The sequence below is a fragment of the Danio rerio genome, chromosome 12, assembly GCF_049306965.1.
Source record: "Danio rerio strain Tuebingen ecotype United States chromosome 12, GRCz12tu, whole genome shotgun sequence".
In the NCBI taxonomy this organism is placed as follows: domain Eukaryota; kingdom Metazoa; phylum Chordata; class Actinopteri; order Cypriniformes; family Danionidae; genus Danio; species Danio rerio.
Window position 1 is genome coordinate 49,978,598 of NC_133187.1, and position 18,850 is coordinate 49,997,447.

At 43.5% G+C, this 18,850-nt stretch overlaps 2 protein-coding genes across 8 annotated transcripts in view; one reads left to right on the forward strand and one right to left on the reverse strand.

The window, feature by feature from the left end:
* lzts2b (leucine zipper, putative tumor suppressor 2b) overlaps nt 1–9,141 on the forward strand; it is a 41,505-nt gene extending 32,364 nt beyond the window's left edge. The window contains exons 3-5 of one of the 2 annotated variants that reach the window (XR_012388267.1): nt 511–1,041; nt 5,313–6,464; nt 7,022–7,672. Coding sequence is in view for 1 of the 2 variants with exons in the window: in XM_017358600.4 (XP_017214089.2) it covers nt 511–1,041; nt 5,313–5,582; nt 8,126–8,773 (1,449 nt within the window). In the remaining variant the exon portion in view is untranslated. Of the gene's footprint in view, nt 1–510; nt 1,042–5,312; nt 6,465–7,021; nt 7,673–8,125 lie in introns of those variants that run through there. The other variant, XM_017358600.4, reaches the window with a different exon arrangement.
* The window catches only part of pdzd7b (PDZ domain containing 7b), a 50,809-nt gene that overhangs the window by 3,748 nt on the left and 28,211 nt on the right, over nt 1–18,850 (reverse strand). The gene's annotated exons all lie outside the window — the stretch shown is intronic.

Here is an 18,850-nt window from a genome sequence, read left to right on the forward strand (position 1 = left end):
ATGAATTTAAAGCGACAGTCACCAAAACAGCACAATTAGGATTAAAGCCATGAAAGAGTTGGAAAACATTATTTGTGTGCTGTGTTGAGCTGAAACTTCACTATTCACTCTAGAGGCATCAGAGACGCATCTTGTAGAAATAAGGATGTTAAAATAAGGTCAATATCATCTTAACGTTCCCATGCTTATACAGTATTATTCCTGATGTTTATTTTTTCCCAGAACATCCAGCAGGCCATAATCCAACATAAGTCAGACTGCCTTCAAACCTTGAAACATTTTTAATGACATTCTCCCTTTGTAGGTGTCATCAAAGGGGGAAAGCCCCGCCCACTAGTGACCATCTCTCCCTCGTTAGCATAAACAGCAGCCCTGAGTGAGAAGCAGCCGTCTGTCCATTAGTTTTAAATCTGTGGTCTATATTTCTATAGAGCTTCTTACAATGCAGATTGTTTCCGAAATGTTCCCAAGCTGATACGTTATCATTCATGATGTTTGTTTTTTCCCCAGAACATCCAGCAGGCCATAATCCGACCGACTGCCTTCAAGCCTGTGATCCCCAAGAGCCGAAACACGGCGCAGTTTCTGTCTCCGCGGCTCGGCACCGGCCTATCGGGAAGCCAAGGAAACCTCAGCAGGTTTTCCCCAGACGCCGAAGACGTTTCTCATGCGACATTAGAGCGGCGCAGCTCCTACAGCGGAGCCCGAAACGCTTTATTCAGCCAGTCGTTCACCATGACCGAGACTCCGCGTGGATCCCTGACAAACCTGCCGGCGTACACACAACAGCACAGCGAGAGCAGCAAACTGCCCGGAAACTGCAGCTCTGACAGCGGCCGCTCGTCCTCCAGCAAGAGCACTGGGTCTCTGGGTGGCCGTGGGCACATGCTGTCCGACAGGGGCTCCGCGGGACCCTCGCCGCCGCCCATCGAGGCCTATGAGGCCATAGTGAGAGATCTGGAGGAGAAGCTGAGGGAGCGAGAGCTGGAGCTGCAGCGGCTACGAGAAAACCTGGACGAGAACGAAGCCGCTATCTGTCAGGTGCATGCTCAAGCTTGTTTATTTATCACCACATCAGCTACTTACTATAAACTGTTAATGAACAGTTTCCATATTTTGTGATTTACGGTTGTGAATTGCATTATGGGATGCTGATCTCAGTATACGGTATAATTAACCCTAAATTGACCACGCTTTCGTTATGTTGGTGGTAGTTTTTGCCTTTTCCGTTGCAATTTTTCCATTGTTTTTCTATGCAAATGCTGATGTGCGTGACCATCTTGCATCTTTTTTCATGCATCAAGTACGAAGTTAAAATAATTAAAAAATGGACTCGCAGCCCACTCATCAATGTCAGTCTCAAAGCAGTAGACCAATCAGAACAACTTGGAGGCGGGGCAATAATTGCTGGCTTCTGTTTACAGTAGTAAGTTGTCATGACAACTGTTGTATTTAATCCAGGGGTATCCAAACTTGATCCTGGAGGGCCAGTGTTCCGCTGAGTTTGGCTCCAACCCCAATCAAACACACCTGTCAGCTGTCACACACTGCAATGTTTGCTTACGCATATGAATGCGACGGACCGGAAACGCAAGCTTGTGTGACATCCAGCAGGCCATAATCACAGTTTTGCAGAATGTTGCATTGCAAAATACAAGCTTGGTGAACTCTGACCTGCGAAATCGCATCATGCGACGGCGTAGAGACCAGTCAAGGATCAAAACATAATCTCTCTGTAGTAAAATGTACAATATGGAGCAGTCACTTGCTTTATTAAATGTCATATCGTTTTGTTTAATCCCGCCCCTTTTCGCAGCACCGTACGACAGAATTTGGCATGTGCAAACTCCGTGGCATAAGAGCTTGATTATCTGGTTTAGGTGTGTATGATTAGGGTTAGAGCTAAACTCTCCAGGACACTAGCCTGCTAGGACCAAGTTTTGGCACCCCTGACTTAATCTAAACGTATTTAACAAAAACATTTCTGAGGCTACAATACAGAATTATGTATGAATAACACAATTACGCATGAGAAAAAAATAGTTCAACTTATAATACCTGAAAGCTTATATCACCAAAGGATAATCCTGTCATGTTTTTTATTGCTTGAAAGGCCCATTGAAGTGCATAAAACACACTACAGTGCACCAAATACACCAAATAACATTATTTTTAGTAATATCATATAATCCCTTTAAGGTCATGCTCACATGTACAAGGTATTTTTATAAACAGGGTTGCACTGTGATGCATTTGAAGGACACGCAGAATCAACAGGTGGCGATAATGACCATTTTATGCTGGGTTCACACCAAACTGAATTAATAAATTGCACGAATGAATTACATACTAATTAATGCAACCATGAGGACAAGAAATATGCGATGCGTTTCAAGAGTTCACACTTAGCTCATGATTTATATATAGCTTGTTTGGCGTGCTGTCCAGGGAGAGAGCCCTGAGCTCAAGAGATCCTCGAGCCCAGGGCTCCCCCCTTTCGCAGGGCGAGGGGAGATTGAGCTCAGGTAGATCTCAAACTCCCCTGCTGCTGAGGCCAAGGCGAACTTCCTGAGAGTAAGATTAGAGTAAAATTAGGCTCATTTTATCTATAATATAGAGCACATTTGGATGGTGGGAGGAAACCAGGGAACCCGGGGGAAACACATGCGGACTCGGGGAGAACATGCTAACTCTGCACAGAAATACCAGATGGCCCAGCAAGGACCCAACGCCATAGGTATTCTTGCTGTGAGGCAACAGTGCTAGTCACTGGGCCACCGTGCCGCCCACCCTGGAAAAAGGAGGAAGGGGAGGAGGGGGGTTTCTTCCAGACAAAGATAGTGTAGAAAGGAAATAAGGATATATATAGTGACTTGGGATCCTTTGATTGGAGGATCATGATTAGGTAATTTGGACCAGCTGGGTCAATCATGAGCACATGCTCCTCTAGAAATTAGTTTACAATTAAACTTCACTTGTCGCGAATGTGCAGAATTTTGCCTCATTTGCATCTTTTGCATTTGTTGTGAACCCAGCGTGTCGGCCAATCAGACAGGAGAAAACAGCACACGCTAATGCCATGAGGTGAAAACTCCAGTGATAGCGTCCACAGACCACACTGTACCAGCAGTTTTGGAAAATCTTCACCCTGGCTGGAGTTTTCAGAAAGTGTCGGTTTCATTCACAGTTTTAGTGTAAACAAACCGTGTAGAAAAAAGTGTGTGCGCACAGAGCCTAAGGTCCCATTTACTCTAATGCCTTTTAGTTTGAAAACGCATAAGTTTTGCTACGGTTACGCATCCGTCCACACTACGCCGGAGTTTTTGAGCGCTGCAAACGGAGCGTTTCGGAAACGCTGAAGAGGCCGTTTTCATTCTGAAACGCTGCTGCTCCGTCTCAGTGTGGATGAGGGAAAACGGAGGCGGGGCTGCAGACATTCGCCTCTCTGATTGGGGCTTTTCCTCAATATTAAGTAGCCTACACACAGTTCAGTTCTGCATCCTCTCCTTGTAAGTTCAGACTTTGCATTTTCGATATGGAAAACAGACTCTCGAGTGCACATCAAGTAAATCTTTCAAAGGGAACAGTGTACTTTATAACCGTATTCACATCATCCTGCATACGTTGTTTCACTATATCCTAGTACAGTAATAATATGAAAACATGATATAAGGAACTGCTATTTTTCTTTTGATATTAACAACTTAACAGACAGCAGGAATGCTGAGGCGTCGTGCTGCATATATGAGCGTCATTTCCACTGTGTGCGTATTCATAACAAGACGGAGCCTATAACATCACTGCCTCCTTTCAATTTCATTAAACACGAAACATGCCCTCTCTATTGCTGAATATCAGTTTTAATAATCAATAATGGCCATTATAAAAGTATAACATACAATAAGTTTATACGTTATAGGAAATAAAGGCAAGCAATCAGTCGATATGCAAAATGTAGGCTACGTGGTTTAATTATTAACTTATCTTTGCGCTCAGCCAAAACACGTTACCTGAGAACAAGTGATAGATTCAAAAGACCAAAGTCGGGGAATATGTTGTTAGATATAGACAACAAGATGAACTAGATTATTAAAGTTCGTCAAGACAAACTTTAGGCTTGAGAGAGCCTTAGGCTTGAGAAAGCTTAGACTGAAAGTTTTAAAGCAGTTTTAAGTTTAAAGTAGCTTAAAGTTTTAAAGCAGTTTTAAGTTTAAAGTAGCTTAAAGTTTTAAAGCAGTTTTACGTTTAAAGTAGCTTAAAGTTTTAAAGCAGTTTTACGTTTAAAGTAGCTTAAAGTTTTAAAGCAGTTTTACGTTTAAAGTAGCTTAAAGTTTTAAAGCTATTTTAAGTTTAAAGTAGTTTAAAGTTTTAAAGCAGTTTTAAGTTTAAAGTAGCTTAAAGTTTTAAAGCAGTTTTAAGTTTAAAGTAGTTTAAAGTTTTAAAGCAGTGTTAAGTTTAAAGTAGCTTAAAGTTTTAAAGCAGTTTTAAGTTTAAAGTAGTTTAAAGTTTTAAAGCAGTGTTAAGTTTAAAGTAGCTTAAAGTTTTAAAGCAGTTTTAAGTTTAAAGTAGTTTAAAGTTTTAAAGCAGTGTTAAGTTTAAAGTAGCTTAAAGTTTTAAAGCAGTTTTAAGTTTAAAGTAGTTTAAAGTTTTAAAGCAGTGTTAAGTTTAAAGTAGCTTAAAGTTTTAAAGCAGTTTTAAGTTTAAAGTAGCTTAAAGTTTTAAAGCAGAAAGTAGCTTAAAGTTTTAAAGCAGTTTTAAGTTTAAAGTAGTTTAAAGTTTTAAAGCAGTGTTAAGTTTAAAGTAGCTTAAAGTTTTAAAGCAGTTTTAAGTTTGAAGTAGTTTAAAGTTTTAAAGCAGTTTTAAGTTTGAAGTAGCTTAAAGTTTTAAAGCAGTTTTAAGTTTAAAGTAGTTTAAAGTTTTAAAGCAGTATAAGTTAAGTAGCTTAAAGTTTGTTTCTCTAGCCAGCCTAATTAAATATCACGTTTAGCAAATATAGTGAGATTAGATTCAGCGGGAGATCTTTGATGAACACTCCGATGAGCACAGCTCTCATCAAGCTAGATAGGCTGCAGCGCTTGCGGTCACGTGATGTGCGTTTTCAGTGTTTAGGTGTTGACAGAGAGCTGTTCAGAAACGCTGGGTGAAACGCTAGTGTGGACGCGGATCATTTTCATTCTAAAACGACATTTTAAACCTAAAATGCAAAAACCTAAACCTAAAGTGTAAACCGGGCCTAAGAGTTCAACTATTTCTACTTTGAAGAATCGTATGCATCTGTAAGAACTCTCTGTGTGTGTGTGTGTTGATTGCAGGTGTACGAGGAGCGTCAGAAGCGCACAGAGCTGGAGATTGAGGAGTTCAGACAGATGTGCGCCGCTAAGATGCAGAAGGCGTCTCAGAAAGCGCAGCGGGAGCAGCAGATGCTTCAGATGCAGGTGTTTCAGATGCAGCAGGAGAAGAAGAAGCATCAGGAGGAGATGACGCAGATCCTGAAGGAGCGGCAGAGGCTGGAGGAGCGCTGTTCATCCTTTGAGAGGGAACACACACAGCTCGGGCCCCGCCTGGAGGAGACCAAATGGGAGGTGAGGAGGATTCCAGTCTGAGCCAGGAGATGGAGTAAATCTCAGAACTCAAGCTAGGAGACTTTTCCAAGCAGAATCCTTTATTGAGAACGTGTTGGTTGTTCTGTAGTCATCTTCAAGAAGTGCCTAAGTCTCTCATTTCAATTAATATGTTCTACAGGAAGCTTTACAATGTGAAGTTTATTTATAAACTAATTTCGAGAGGATCACGTGCTTATGATTGCTTGCAGCCGGTCCCGCATTATTCTATTCATGATTCACCAATCAGACGATTCCTAAGCCACTATAAACACTCTAAGTTCCATATCACAGCCATCTTTGTTTTAAAGAATCCCCCCTTCCACCTCTACTCCTCCTCCTTTCCTAGATGGACGCACGGTGGCCCAGTGGTTAGCACTGTTGCCTCACAGCAAGAACGTCACTGGTTCTAGTCCTTACCAAGCCAGCCGACGTTTCTGTGCGGAGTTTACACGTTCTCTCCATGCTCACATGGGTTTTCCCCTGGGTTCGCCGGTTTCCTTCCACCGGTCACGAAACACCAGAGCACATGTGTTGAGCTGTTGACAGTGGTATACGTGTCCCACACTGCTATAAACACTATTAGGACACATATATCTCACTAAAAAGTGTAAATTGGTTGTTTTTGCGTAAATTTGGGCAAATTCGTACTTCCGGTTTAAAACGAATTTTTGAAGCTGCGTCACGGTCATGACATAATAGCGTGTATTCCAGCGTGCAGACTGGACGCCTGAGCCAGAGTGTCCCATATTACATCTCTGAGTGTGTTGCATTAATGCATGAGTGAGGCTTGGTTCAAACCAATCAGAGCGCTCCATTATGTATGCGCTGCAACTTCATTAATATGCATGCTAGGTTTCTTATGTTGTGTTTAAACCAGAGGCGGTACGCGCGAATAGCGCAATTTATAAATAGTTGTGTGAACATTTAAGTTTACTCGCTTCATTCGCGCGTCAACCCCCGCTTGATTCGCGCGTCAAATCCGCTTCAATCGCGTGTCAAATTCACTTCAGAACAGACGCGGATTCGCGTGATGGGCAGGGCTTCTGTCTGCCCGGTGACTCTAGCTTCATAGCTAAATGGCTAACATGGATTTTATTAAGGAAATAACAGTGTTAATGTGCTTTATGGAGACTGAAAAACAGCGTCGATACGTTTAGGATCCTGTCTTAGTCCACTACATCTTTTTAGAGGTGCATCCAGCTCTGTGAGCTCATAAACTCCTCCAGAAACTGAACCTGGATCACGGAGGCTTTCAACAGTGCTTCTGACTGAGCCCAGCCCAGTTTGATGAATTGTTGTCGGTGTCGCCTGGAGGATTTCCCCTGGGACACCATCAACAGGTTCTACGTCACAATCACGCCCCCACAAGAGCAAGCTTCTGATTGGTTAATGCGGCGCGAATGTACGCTGAAGTTCAGACTGTACCTGAAACAGTGTTCAGGCGGCAGAGAGACGACACATGTCGTGTTGCCAAAAGTTGTGTGAAAAGAATAAGAATTGTTTGGAGATACGGGTCGCCAGTGTTGCTTTATAATGTGAAGGTTTGGTTTTCATTTTCTCTCTATGAGAGCGCTGCTGGACTCACGCGTGGATCCGTAGACGCGACGAGCAGCAGAAATGCGTTTGTTTGGAACATTTTTTACTCGAGCATTTCTCATCTATGGTGAGATCCAGATTTGCTGCTCGTCTCCTTTTAAAAAGACGCAGCTCCAGTATGAGCTGATTGTCCTGTCTACAGATTCGGTAAGTGTGTGCGATCAGCGCCCTTTCTTTGTTTATTCAGATGGCAAAGTTATAGTTGGTATAGTCAGCAGAACTCTTTCAGTGTTTAAAGACAGACCTTAGTCAAAATGATTTCTAAGTTACTTAGTTTACAGTATCACTACAATATTGAAAGATCCGCTGTAAATGCTGCTCTCTGTGTGTAAACACGTGAACACTGTAAGCAAACTTTTGCCGACCGTCGTGTTGAATTTTTGTCGTATTTTACAGAGAAATGCAGAGGCTATTTTCTCCAATACGACGTGCGGTATCAAACATTTCACCGTCATTAAACACACTGTCTTTCTGTCCTCAGCGAGTGCCCACATTTTTATTCAAACCCTGCCCATTTTCCCTCCCCCGACACTTCCACCCAAACAGAGCTGGACACACCCACTTTCCTGCCTTTTTTTTAAACCAGAGGTGTGAAAACATCCTGCTGAAACGGGGGGTTTCAAGGCCCTTTAAGAGCAATCACTAACTATTTATAAGCTACTACAGCAGGGGAGATCTCCAGATCTACCTGAGCTCAAACTCCCATCTCGCCTTGCAAATGGGAGGGAGCCCCGGGCTTGAGGATCTTATGAGCTCAGGGCTTTCTCCTGGGACAGCATGCCAAACAAGCTTTATAAGCAATCATCAGCTAAGTGTGAACTCTTGAAACATTATCTGTGTGGTGTTTTGAGCTGGAACTTCACACACATGTTGTCTTCTTCTCTGGTTTTCTCATCTGCTTGTGTTGTTGTGATGGTGTCCTGCAGGTGTGCCAGAAGTCAGGTGAGATCTCCCTCCTGAAGCAGCAGCTGAAGGACCTGCAGGCGGATCTGGCCCAGCGTGTGGGTGAGCTGGTGACGGTGCGCGGGCAGCTGCGGGAGGTGCGTTCGGAGCTCCAAACCAGCCAGAATCAGCTTCAGGAGGCGAATACGACCTCTCGAACCCGAATCCTGGAGCTGGAGGTCTGCCAGAACGAACTGCAGCGGCGCAAGAGTGAGAACGAGCTTCTACGAGAGAAAATAAGCCACCTGGAGGAGGATTCGAGCCAGATGCGGGATGCTCTAAATGCTGCTGCGTCTGGAAAAGAGCAACGTTTGGCTGAAGAAACTGAAGAGCTGAAGACCTCCAGGCAGCAGGCGGACAGACTAAAAGCTGAATTGGCGTACGAACGGCAGAGATTTTCTGATCAGGCGGCTGCGTTCGAGAGCGAGAGGAAGAGCTGGGAGGAGGAGAAGGATAAAGTGATTCGCTACCAAAAACAGTTGCAGCAGAACTACGTGCAGATGTACAAGAGGAACCGTGATCTGGAGCGATCCCTGCGGGAGCTCAGTCTGGAGCTGGAGTCCAGAGAACAGGACGACGACAGCAGCGGGAATGAAGTCACGTTTGATGACATCGCGGCTACAGAGATCTAAGAGTGTTTTGAGTACGGGTTTTGGGAAATTTCTCACTTTCATACTAAGGAATCATCTACTGCCGCACTCATTTGAGAAATGTGCTCTGCATTCAATGCTAAGGGTTGTTAAAGGGACAGCGCACCCAAAAAATACATATCTTCATTTAGTTGAAGTCAAGTGGTTGTAAAATTTTATTTCTTTCTTCTGTTGAACACAAAATAAAAGTTGCATGCCAGGTTATACACCATGCACATTACACCATTGAACCAATTAATGGGGACCTGAAGCAGCACTTGATAATTACAGGCAGGTGTGTTTGGTCAGGGTTGCAACCAGATCTCCAGGAACAGGGTTGGTGACCCCTGACTAATGGCTGTTTCTCAATATGCGTTCTTCAGCGGTCTTGCGTCCTCGTGTTCTCGTGTAACGTCATCATCAGCTGCCTAAGTTCCGTTCCAATACTCAAGACCGCAAGTACGGAGGACGCGTGAAACTTCCCGGATCTTGATATTGACGCACTGATGCAGACTTGAGCACCGAACTCGCTCTGGAAGTCCCAGAAGTCATTGCGACTGGAGGTGGGAAGCGCTGCATTTAATTTAGATTTATTATTAAAGTTCAGAGATATAATTTATTTACCTCAGGAGTTTCCCTAAATGAAACGGTGAAAGTAAACATTAACATGAACATCTTAAAAAAGGAATAAACACATTAAGGGTATTTGTTTGCTGAAATTCGTATTAAAATCAGTTTTATTTATATTGTGCAGAGTATATTGATAATGTTTTTATGCAAAGTATATATTTTGAAGAGAAGGGGAAACAATAAATCGTTGTATGAGTGCTGTAATATTTAAATAATTTCCATTTAAAACGAGTGAAGGTCACATGACCATCAGGAAGAACGCAGCATCCCATTTCTCAAAGGACGCGTTCTCTGCCCTCGCGGTCTCCCGAGTTCGTTCTTCCGAGGACACCTGGCAAGACCGGTCTCCACAAGAACGCAAGTCCATTCTCTGCGTTCTTGGAATTGAGAAACAGCCTATGCCAGGGGTGACCAACCCTGTTCCTGGAGATCTACCTTCCTGCAGATTTCAGTTGCAACCCATATCAAACACACCTGCCTGTAATTATCAAGTGCTGTTCAGGTCCTAATTAATTGCCTCAGGTGTGTTTGATCAGGGTTGGATCTGAACTTTGCAGGAAGGTAGATCTCCAGGAACAGGATTGAGCACCCCTGCACTATGCACTTATACACTCAACCATGCAGCATGTGAGTTTGGTGTCGTCCCAAATGGAACAATAACAGTTTTTACTAAATGGAAATTTGACCCATTTCCCAGTTAATGTCTAAAGCCTGTTTCACACCGCGAGCGTGAGCAGATTGTGTGTTTTTTTCGCCGGCCATGTTAACAGATTAGAGCAGAGATGCCAAACTCTATTCCTGGAGGGCCGCAGCCCTGCACAGTTTAGTTCCAACCCTAATTAAACACACCTGATCTTGTTTGATCCAGGCTTGTTTGAAACCTACAGGTAAGTGTGTTGGAGCAGGGTTGGAACTAAACTGTGCAGGGTTGCAGCCCTCCAGGAATTGAGTTTGACAGCCCTCGATTAGAGCTTACATCCCACACGCAGAAGCAGTGCGTCAGCACAAGGCGTGAGCGTGGCTGAAGCAGCAGTGCTGTGATAGTTTCGGCCAGTGCTTAATTTGTAAATTTCGATGTACAGCAACAGATCGGGGTAACGGATCCAGCATGTAATCGGAGACGGGAGAGGTATCGTGGATGAAAGTGAAGAGGGTTGGGGAGCTGTGGCAAATAAATGGAAGTGTGCAGCAGAGCGGGGCAGGGAGTGTCATGGACGAACGTGAAGAGGGAGTCAAGGAAGAAAGTGGAGGATTGCGTGTGAGGAGGGGAATCGATAAAATGAGGTGCCGGATCAGATTTCAGAAGTTCTGGATCTGGCTTGTGAGCGAAGCAGTGGCGCAGTAGGTAGTGCTGTCGCCTCACGGCAAGAAAGTCGCTGGTTCGAGCCTCGGCTCAGTTGGCGTTTCTGTGTGGAGTTTGCATGTTCTCCCTGCGTTCACGTGGGTTTCCTCCGGGTGCTCCGGTTTCCCCCACAGTCCAAACACATGCGGTACAGGTGGATTGGGTAGGCTAAATTGTCCGTAGTGTATGAGTGTGTGTGAATGTGTGTGGATGCTTCCCAGAGATGGGTTGCGGCTGGAAGGGCATCCACTGTGTAAAAACTGGCTGGATAAGTTGGCGGTTCATTCCGCTGTGGCGACCCCAGATTAATAAAGGGACTAAGCCGACAAGAAAATGAATGAATGAATGAATGATCTGGCTTGTTCCGGCACAAATTAAGCCCTGGTTTCGGCACTGGGTCTATTTTGGCCACGACGTTCACGCTTAATTAAAGTGACAGTGCATTGAAAATGACCAAAAACACATTGAATGACAGTAAAAAGCAGCAATTTTATCCATTAAATGCATCGATAATATCCACTGATTTAAATATTCATTCATTTTCTCTTCAGCTTAGTCCCTTTATTAATCAGAGGTCGCCACAGCGGAATGAACCGTCAACTGGAGCACTCGTAGGAAACCCACGCCAACATGAGGAGAACATGCAAACTCCAAACAGAAATGCCAACTGACCCAGCCGAGACTCTTCGACCTTCTTGCTGTGAGGCGAGAGTGCTACCCACTGCGCCACCGCGTCACCCTGATTTTTATATATAAAATCAAATAAACTTAAATGATTAAAAACAGCAACAAATATTTATTTGGGCCTGAACTACAAAACCAAATTTAAAACAAATGTATTGTCAGTTTTGCTTAAGTTCCACACTCGTTTGATCATGTACAAACATCATCATAACTATATTGCATAAATATTATTAAAGCTAAAGGCCTACATTATGCTGACAATCAAAAACACAATGACATGATCTCACAGGCGATTGTCTTCTGACTGAGTACACCTGAAAGTACAGGAATGACACTTCCCAGAGCGTGAGAAGCAGACAGTAGGATCTACATCATTTGTAAAATAAAGACTTGCAAGGTTAAGGAAACAGCATAGGAGGAAGTCGCCGCGGGCCATGGTGCTGATGAGAAGTGAAGCAGAAGTGAATTTATAGATATACAGGTAACGATAGAATAGACAGAGATAGATTGATCTGTGCAGCAGCTGCCGATGAGCTGCGCTGCAGACGCAGTCGTGTGAAAGGCAAACACCTGCACGCTGCTCACGCTCTGCTTGCGGTATGAAACAGGCGTAAAGGTTGCCAAAAAAGTGAAATAAAAGACCAAACTGCCATCATTTTGTTGGAGAGTTTTGCTTGCACAATCTAATATTAAGTAATTCATTCTCAGTGCCTGATAACTCCTCCCCTTCACAAGTAACTATTCGCAAGTAGCCCCTCCCCTTCACCATAGCTCCTCCCCTTTACACATAATGCTGTGTTCACACCAGACGTGGAAGGAGCGTCAAGCATGAGTGACTTACATGTTAAGTCAATGCAAACGCGTGAATAGACATCCTGCGGTGCGATATGTGCGAATGGCGCAGCGCGAATGACGCAATTTGACCGAATGGCACGGAGCGAATTGAGTGTTTAGTGCGTTTGAATCGCTCAAGTTAAAAAATATGAACTTCAGCGTACATTCGCGCCGCGTTAACCAATCAGGAGCTTGCTCTTGTGGGGGCGTGATTGTGACGTACCGCCTGTTGTTGTTGTCCCGGAGGAAATCCTCCAGCCGACACCGACAACAATTCGTCAAACTGGGCTCGGCTCAGTCAGAAGCACCGCTGAAAGCCTCCATCATCCAGGTTCAGTTTCTGGAGGAGTTTATGAGCTCACAGAGCTGGATGCACCTCTGAAAGGATCTAGTGGACTCAGACACGACCCTAAACGTATCGACACTGTTTTTCAGCCTTCATAAAGCACATAAAAACACTAATAGTGTCTTAATAAAATCCATGTTAGCTACTTGCTCTTAGCAAGTAGCTCCTCCTCTTTACCAGTAACAACTCCCCTTTACATGTAGCTCCTCCCCTTTACACACAACTCATCCTATTCACAAGTAGCTCCTCCCCTTTACATGTAGCTCCTCCCCTTTACACACAACTCCTCCTATTTACAAGTAGCTCCTCCTCTTTACCAGTAACAACTCCCCTTTACATGTAGCTCCTCCCCTTTACACACAACTCATCCTATTCACAAGTAGCTCCTCCCCTTTACATGTAGCTCCTCCCCTTTACACACAAATCCTCCTATTCACAAGTAGCTCCTCCCCTTCACCAGTAAACCCTCTCCTTCACACGTTGTCCCTCTTCACACGTAGCCTCTCTAAATAAGTGCATCATCTGGGTATTTACAATGCATTCATCTTACACTATTTATACTATAAAATGAGGTAGAATAGTGCACAGATATTTAGAAGAATGTTGGGGAAAAGCAGCCATTGACATCCATAGTAGGAACCCGTGATGCACTATAGTTTTGGGATATAACATTTGAGATTAAATTGTGGTTCATTATCTTGTGTTTTTTTTAATCATTATCATTTAGTATATTGGGTTAAATTGTAATGATTATTAATCATTGGATTAAATATTTAATTTCAAAGCATTTTCGGAGTTTGGCATGCATGGTTTTCAGGCCACAGTTTTCACTTTGCATAGGAAGAAAAAACACTATGGAAGTCAATAGCAGCATTTTCCAGTTTAACTTCAACTGAGTTCAACAGAAGACAGAAACTCAAGCAGGTTTGGAGCATGATGATTAAATGATGACAGAATGTTCATATTTGGTGAACTGTCCCTTTAATACGGCCCACAGCAGGCGGACAGTGAAGTTATATTTTGAGTGTCACATGATGATTTGTGTCACCCAGTAACTGGTGCAACTCCATTTAGACATGAATTATTTTGCTCGCGATGTTTGTGAACTCACAGAAGTGCACTTTGGTGTGTAAAGTTGCGAAATAAACTGAAATATCACATAAAACGTTCATCAAGGGAACAATGACCACTAACGCAATATGCAGTAAATGCTTTCATTACAGTTTATTGCTGATGTTTCATTAAATACGTGACCCTGGACCACAAACTAGTGATGGGTCGTTCATGAACGATTCGTTCATTTTGAACGAATCTTCAATATGACCCGGGAACTACGAGTCCTCTCAGGAAGTGATTCGTTCATCCGCACGTGTGCACATTTGTGCAGGTAGTATCATTAATTTCAAGTCTTCATCACATTGGCAGAAGCCAATCATATGCGTTTAGAGCCGGAAAAAGAATTGATCCGTTCACCTCTCGAGTCCTCGATCGGGTCTGAGTCACTCGTTCCTCACGGGCCAATCATACACGTTTAGAGCCGAAAGAAGAAATTAACTGCTCATCTCTCGACTCCTCGGGTTTGAGTCATTCTATCACGTAAACAACGAACGATCATGGCTCCTATCAGCTCAGACTGTGCATTGATTAAGATTATATGTGACTGTCAGTGTAACATAAATGAACCCTGACATTTAAAGACATGAAGAGGTGAGCTGAGCAGAGACAGCATGCCTTTATAGACAAAAGAGCAGGTAAACATTGAATTATTATTTTCTCCTTCTTATAGTATTCTATTTATGACTTATTTATCATGCAATCAACCTTTTGGGCTTGTTGTAGATGTGTTTGGAAGCAATTCGTAACATTATAATAATATTTTGGCAAATTGAACCAAATGAACGAAATGACTCGGAAAAAGATTCATTCATCTTGATGAACGAGACTCAAAGATCCGAGTCAGTAAAACGATCCGAACTTCCCATTACTACCACAAACCCAGTCATAAGGGTAAACTGTTTGAAATTCAGATTTATACAGATTTAGCTCACATATGCATTTATTTGTATGCGGAAAAAAAAATTATTATTAAGTTTTGCATTTGATTTACGGTTCATTATGATATGGCAATATTTGTCTGAGATGCAACTATTTGAATATCTGAAATATGAGGGTCAAAAAAAACTTTAAATATTGAGAAAATTAATAGTTGACCCATTTTTTAAGATTTAATATAAATATTCTGGTTGTTCTGAGTGTGCCAGTTTAGGTTCAGTTCAGGACACAGTTAAGATTTGTTTATTATAATGTGTTTAAAAGTGTGATGTTGTGGGTGTGTACACAGCTCGCTGTTTTAGGGGCGTGTTGCTTCACATGAAAATTAGTCTCGGCTTCCCGCTCAACGTAACAAGGGGGCGGAGCCAAGAGCCACGCTCTGTGTTTACTTTGCAGCAGACAGGCAGACAGACAGAGATAGAAGCTAATCTAGGATCAGCATTCAGCCGTACATGTATGACTCGGACACAGACCAAGCAGAGAGTACACAATCATTTGTGTCTCTGTATAGTTTTACAGCAAACTGTGTGCTAGTTTCAAGTGCCGAGCTTGTACACCCAGACTAATAACCACGCACACCGAATTAACTTTGACTGAGGCACCAGAGCCGCGACACAGCACACTAAGGCTGCTTTCACACCTGTGAATGGATTCAGTTGTTCTGAAGCAGAGATTACAATTGTTACATTGTTGCTCTTTGCTCTTGGAGCGGTTCACTTTCACACTCCAAAGTTTCTAATCGGACCAACAGAGCTAAAACAAGTCACGTGTGAGTAAACTCTCCTTACATTGGTCAGAGTGTCAGGGTTTATTTTGCAGCGTCCCGCTCAGCTGTCAGGAGAGGTGGTGGTTTGGTGGTGATTGACAGGGTGCGCGAGTGTGCGATGTGTCTGAGGAGAGACGCGGTGGGGAGGGGTGAGAAGGGTGCGCGACGATGCCTATTTGAGGACCGGGAGGGAGACGTGAGATTACCGGGAGATCATCACTCGTTTGAGGGCATCCGAAGACTCGCAAAACTTCCCGCCCTATTCATAATTCTCTCTTCATATAGCCGTATGCCTATTACATATCCATAAAACACTGTGATATAACCGCGCTCGGATCAGATCGCTTTCTCACTGCAATTGAACCGCTACAGGGTTCGTTTCAATCGAGCCGAGACCACCTCATTCAAGGGATCTCGGAGCGTTTGATTTAGCGCGGAACAGAGCGCGAGTGCCCTGATCACATATGTCAAACGAACCGCGCTAACTGGGCAAACGAGACCCGTTCCCAAACAAAAGTGTAGGTGTGAAAGTACTCTTAGACACTCTCAGTGGTGCGGCAGAAACATGAAGTTTCGAACCGTCGCGCCACACATTCCAGAACTCCAAACACAGGCCTCCACCAGGGAAATCACAACGCCGCCCCAAATCCCGCCGACCTGAAGCGTTGCCGCGAGCACCCCGGCAGAAACCCACGCCCAGAACTCCGAAATGCACGTTGCCGCACTACGCAGAGAGGCGCTTCTGGTGTGCGACCTGCAGGCAAGTTTGTTATTTTATTAGCAATGGAGAGACGCGCACATGAAGCAACGTGTTTGCACTTTTCCAGCTGCACCTAGTTAAGATCACAGGGAGCTTCTGTGTTCGCGAGAAATGCAAACGGCTGAAGTTTAAGGTAGACGCAATAAAACTAAAGATGTTTGCAAACCTAGCAAAAGGTGCAAACAATAATTCCGATTACAGCGATTATGTGGAGAATGTTGATCTTGTGTTGAGCCCAATGAGCCTTACATCTAAAAATAGAGCACGGGTGTTCCTCTAGTGATATTGCTTTGACTCACACGCTGAAAATGGCGGACGTGAAACAACAAACTGAGGATATGATCGTGACGCGCGGTTGTCAATCAATATTGGTGGGCGGGGGGACCGCTCTCCTATGCCAAGTTGCGGTCGCTCTGAAAACCGCTCCAATTGGTCCACCGTTTTTATGTTGTTAAAGAGCCCATATTATACATGAAATAGGGTCATATCTTGGTTGTAAGGGTCTCCAACAACAGTCTAATATGCATGCAAGGTCAAAAAACACTTTCATGGTCTTATAATCTGCATTTATTTTTACCTAATTATTCCAGCGACTCCCGTATGAATCGTTCAGTTATTCATTTGTTCCCAAACCCCTCCTTAGCGCGAAGCTAATCTGCGCTGATTGGACCGATGACAGTCTGTCGCGATTGGTCGACTGCCTTCAGTCAGAGAGTGAAATGGCCAATAGCTAATCAGCAATTTAAAAAGTAATCACAGTTCATACACGCTAGATAGTGTAGGCGTGGATTTTAGCTGCCACACACACACAAACACACACACACACCTCCGGACGAGAACGCTCCCGCTTCCGCCCGCACCCGCCAGGTTTTAGCCTTAGAACACGCCCCGTATTCTGCCCGCCGCGCCCGATCCCGCTAAAGAGCGGGGGAGAACAAAACCGAAAATCTGTATAAACACACACACAGCACCAAGCATAAAGCTCTCGCTCGCTCGCTCTCTCTCTCTCTCTCTCTCTCTCTCTCTCTCTCTCTCTCTCTCTCTCTCTCTCTCTCGCTCTCTCTCTCTCTCTCTCTCTCTCTCTCTCTCTCTCTCTCTCTCTCTCTCTCTCTCTCTCTCTCTCTCTCTCTCTCTCTCTCTCTCTCATACGCGCGCGTGCGCACTAACACACAAGCACCAAGCAGACACATCTTTCTCTTTCTCAGGCAGCCCGCTTCCGTCCCAAATCAAACCCGTTACTGACCGCTCCGGCGATTTATTCGGAAATTTATTCCCGCGCCGCAGAAATCTGGCGCGGGGACAGCCGCGGGTATGCACACCTCTAACGTTACCACGGAGCTCCATAAACAAAGCAGCACGCGTCGCGTTTTTAACGTGACTTTGCACGCGATAAGAGAATATAGCCAGTTAACCTGATACAGTACACTCGGTTACAAGTAACAAAACACAACTAAATACATTTGCAAGCCAGAGTCAACGAGGCAACAACTTTAACCGCACGTACTTACACTTGAGAAATGGAAGAAACCCATCCTGATGTCCATCAGTAAGTTACTGATCCTTCCTTTAACAAACGCAGATGAAGTATTCTTTGTAGCATGTAGCTTCCAGAAGTTTCCAGTAGTTTCCAACTGCTTGGTTATAATGCTGAGGTTTCATCTTTGGGTAGATACTCGATAATATCCATCTGCAGTGTGACTTCAATCGACCGGCATGTTTGTGGGTGTGTGTTTGTGTGTGTGTGTTTGTGTGTGTGTGTGTGTGTCTGCGTCAGAGGGCGGGGCCTCAGGTTTGAAATCTCCCGGGTTTGCGCGTGCACGTGAAAAACTTTGTTTCGTTCGTACGTCATGGCGAAACACCTAATGAGTCGGTATCAAGGCGACTCGTTTGAAGCACTATGAATCGACTCTTTTATAGATGAATCAACAGTTTTAAACACTGTATTCTTACAGATTTAAGCCTTAGCTGGATACTTCACTTCACTTAGAGCTGTGTTACACACTACATGGAGGGGCATTTTCAAAAACCCATAATATGGGCTCTTTAAATAAAAAAATAAAAAAAAGGAGTGTGTGTGTTTATATCACTCCAATATGACGATCTATACACTATAATTACACACACGTCTGTCCAAACATCTTGAAAAGTAGATTTTCCACCATAGGTGCCCTTTAAAGTTGTGTAAATGTGCAAAATATGTAATGCATATTAATAATTAAAAAGGTTTTAATATATTTATGGTAGGATATTTACAAAATATCTTCATGCAATAGGATCTTAATATTCTAATGACTTTTGACATAATATAAAAATCAATAATTTTGGCCCATGCTATATATTTTTGGCTATTAGTGCTGGTTTTTGTGGTCCAGGGTCACAAATATGAATTATCCATCACAAGTGAAATGTTTATATGCAGATTTTAAGGTTTTAAGGACCTTGTTATTTCCATCCAGTGTTTATAATTTTTTTATTATTATTAGAAAATCCCCAAAAAATTCACAACATCAGCATTAGGAGTGACATTATAAAACCGCCTTATTTAACTGCAATTACATCACGTCTGAATAATCCCAACAGTGTTTAATTAGCAAAAACTGTTTGTGTTGATTTCATAAGTACAAAGTGTGGAGCTCAGATCATTTCATGTACATGGGTTCATCATA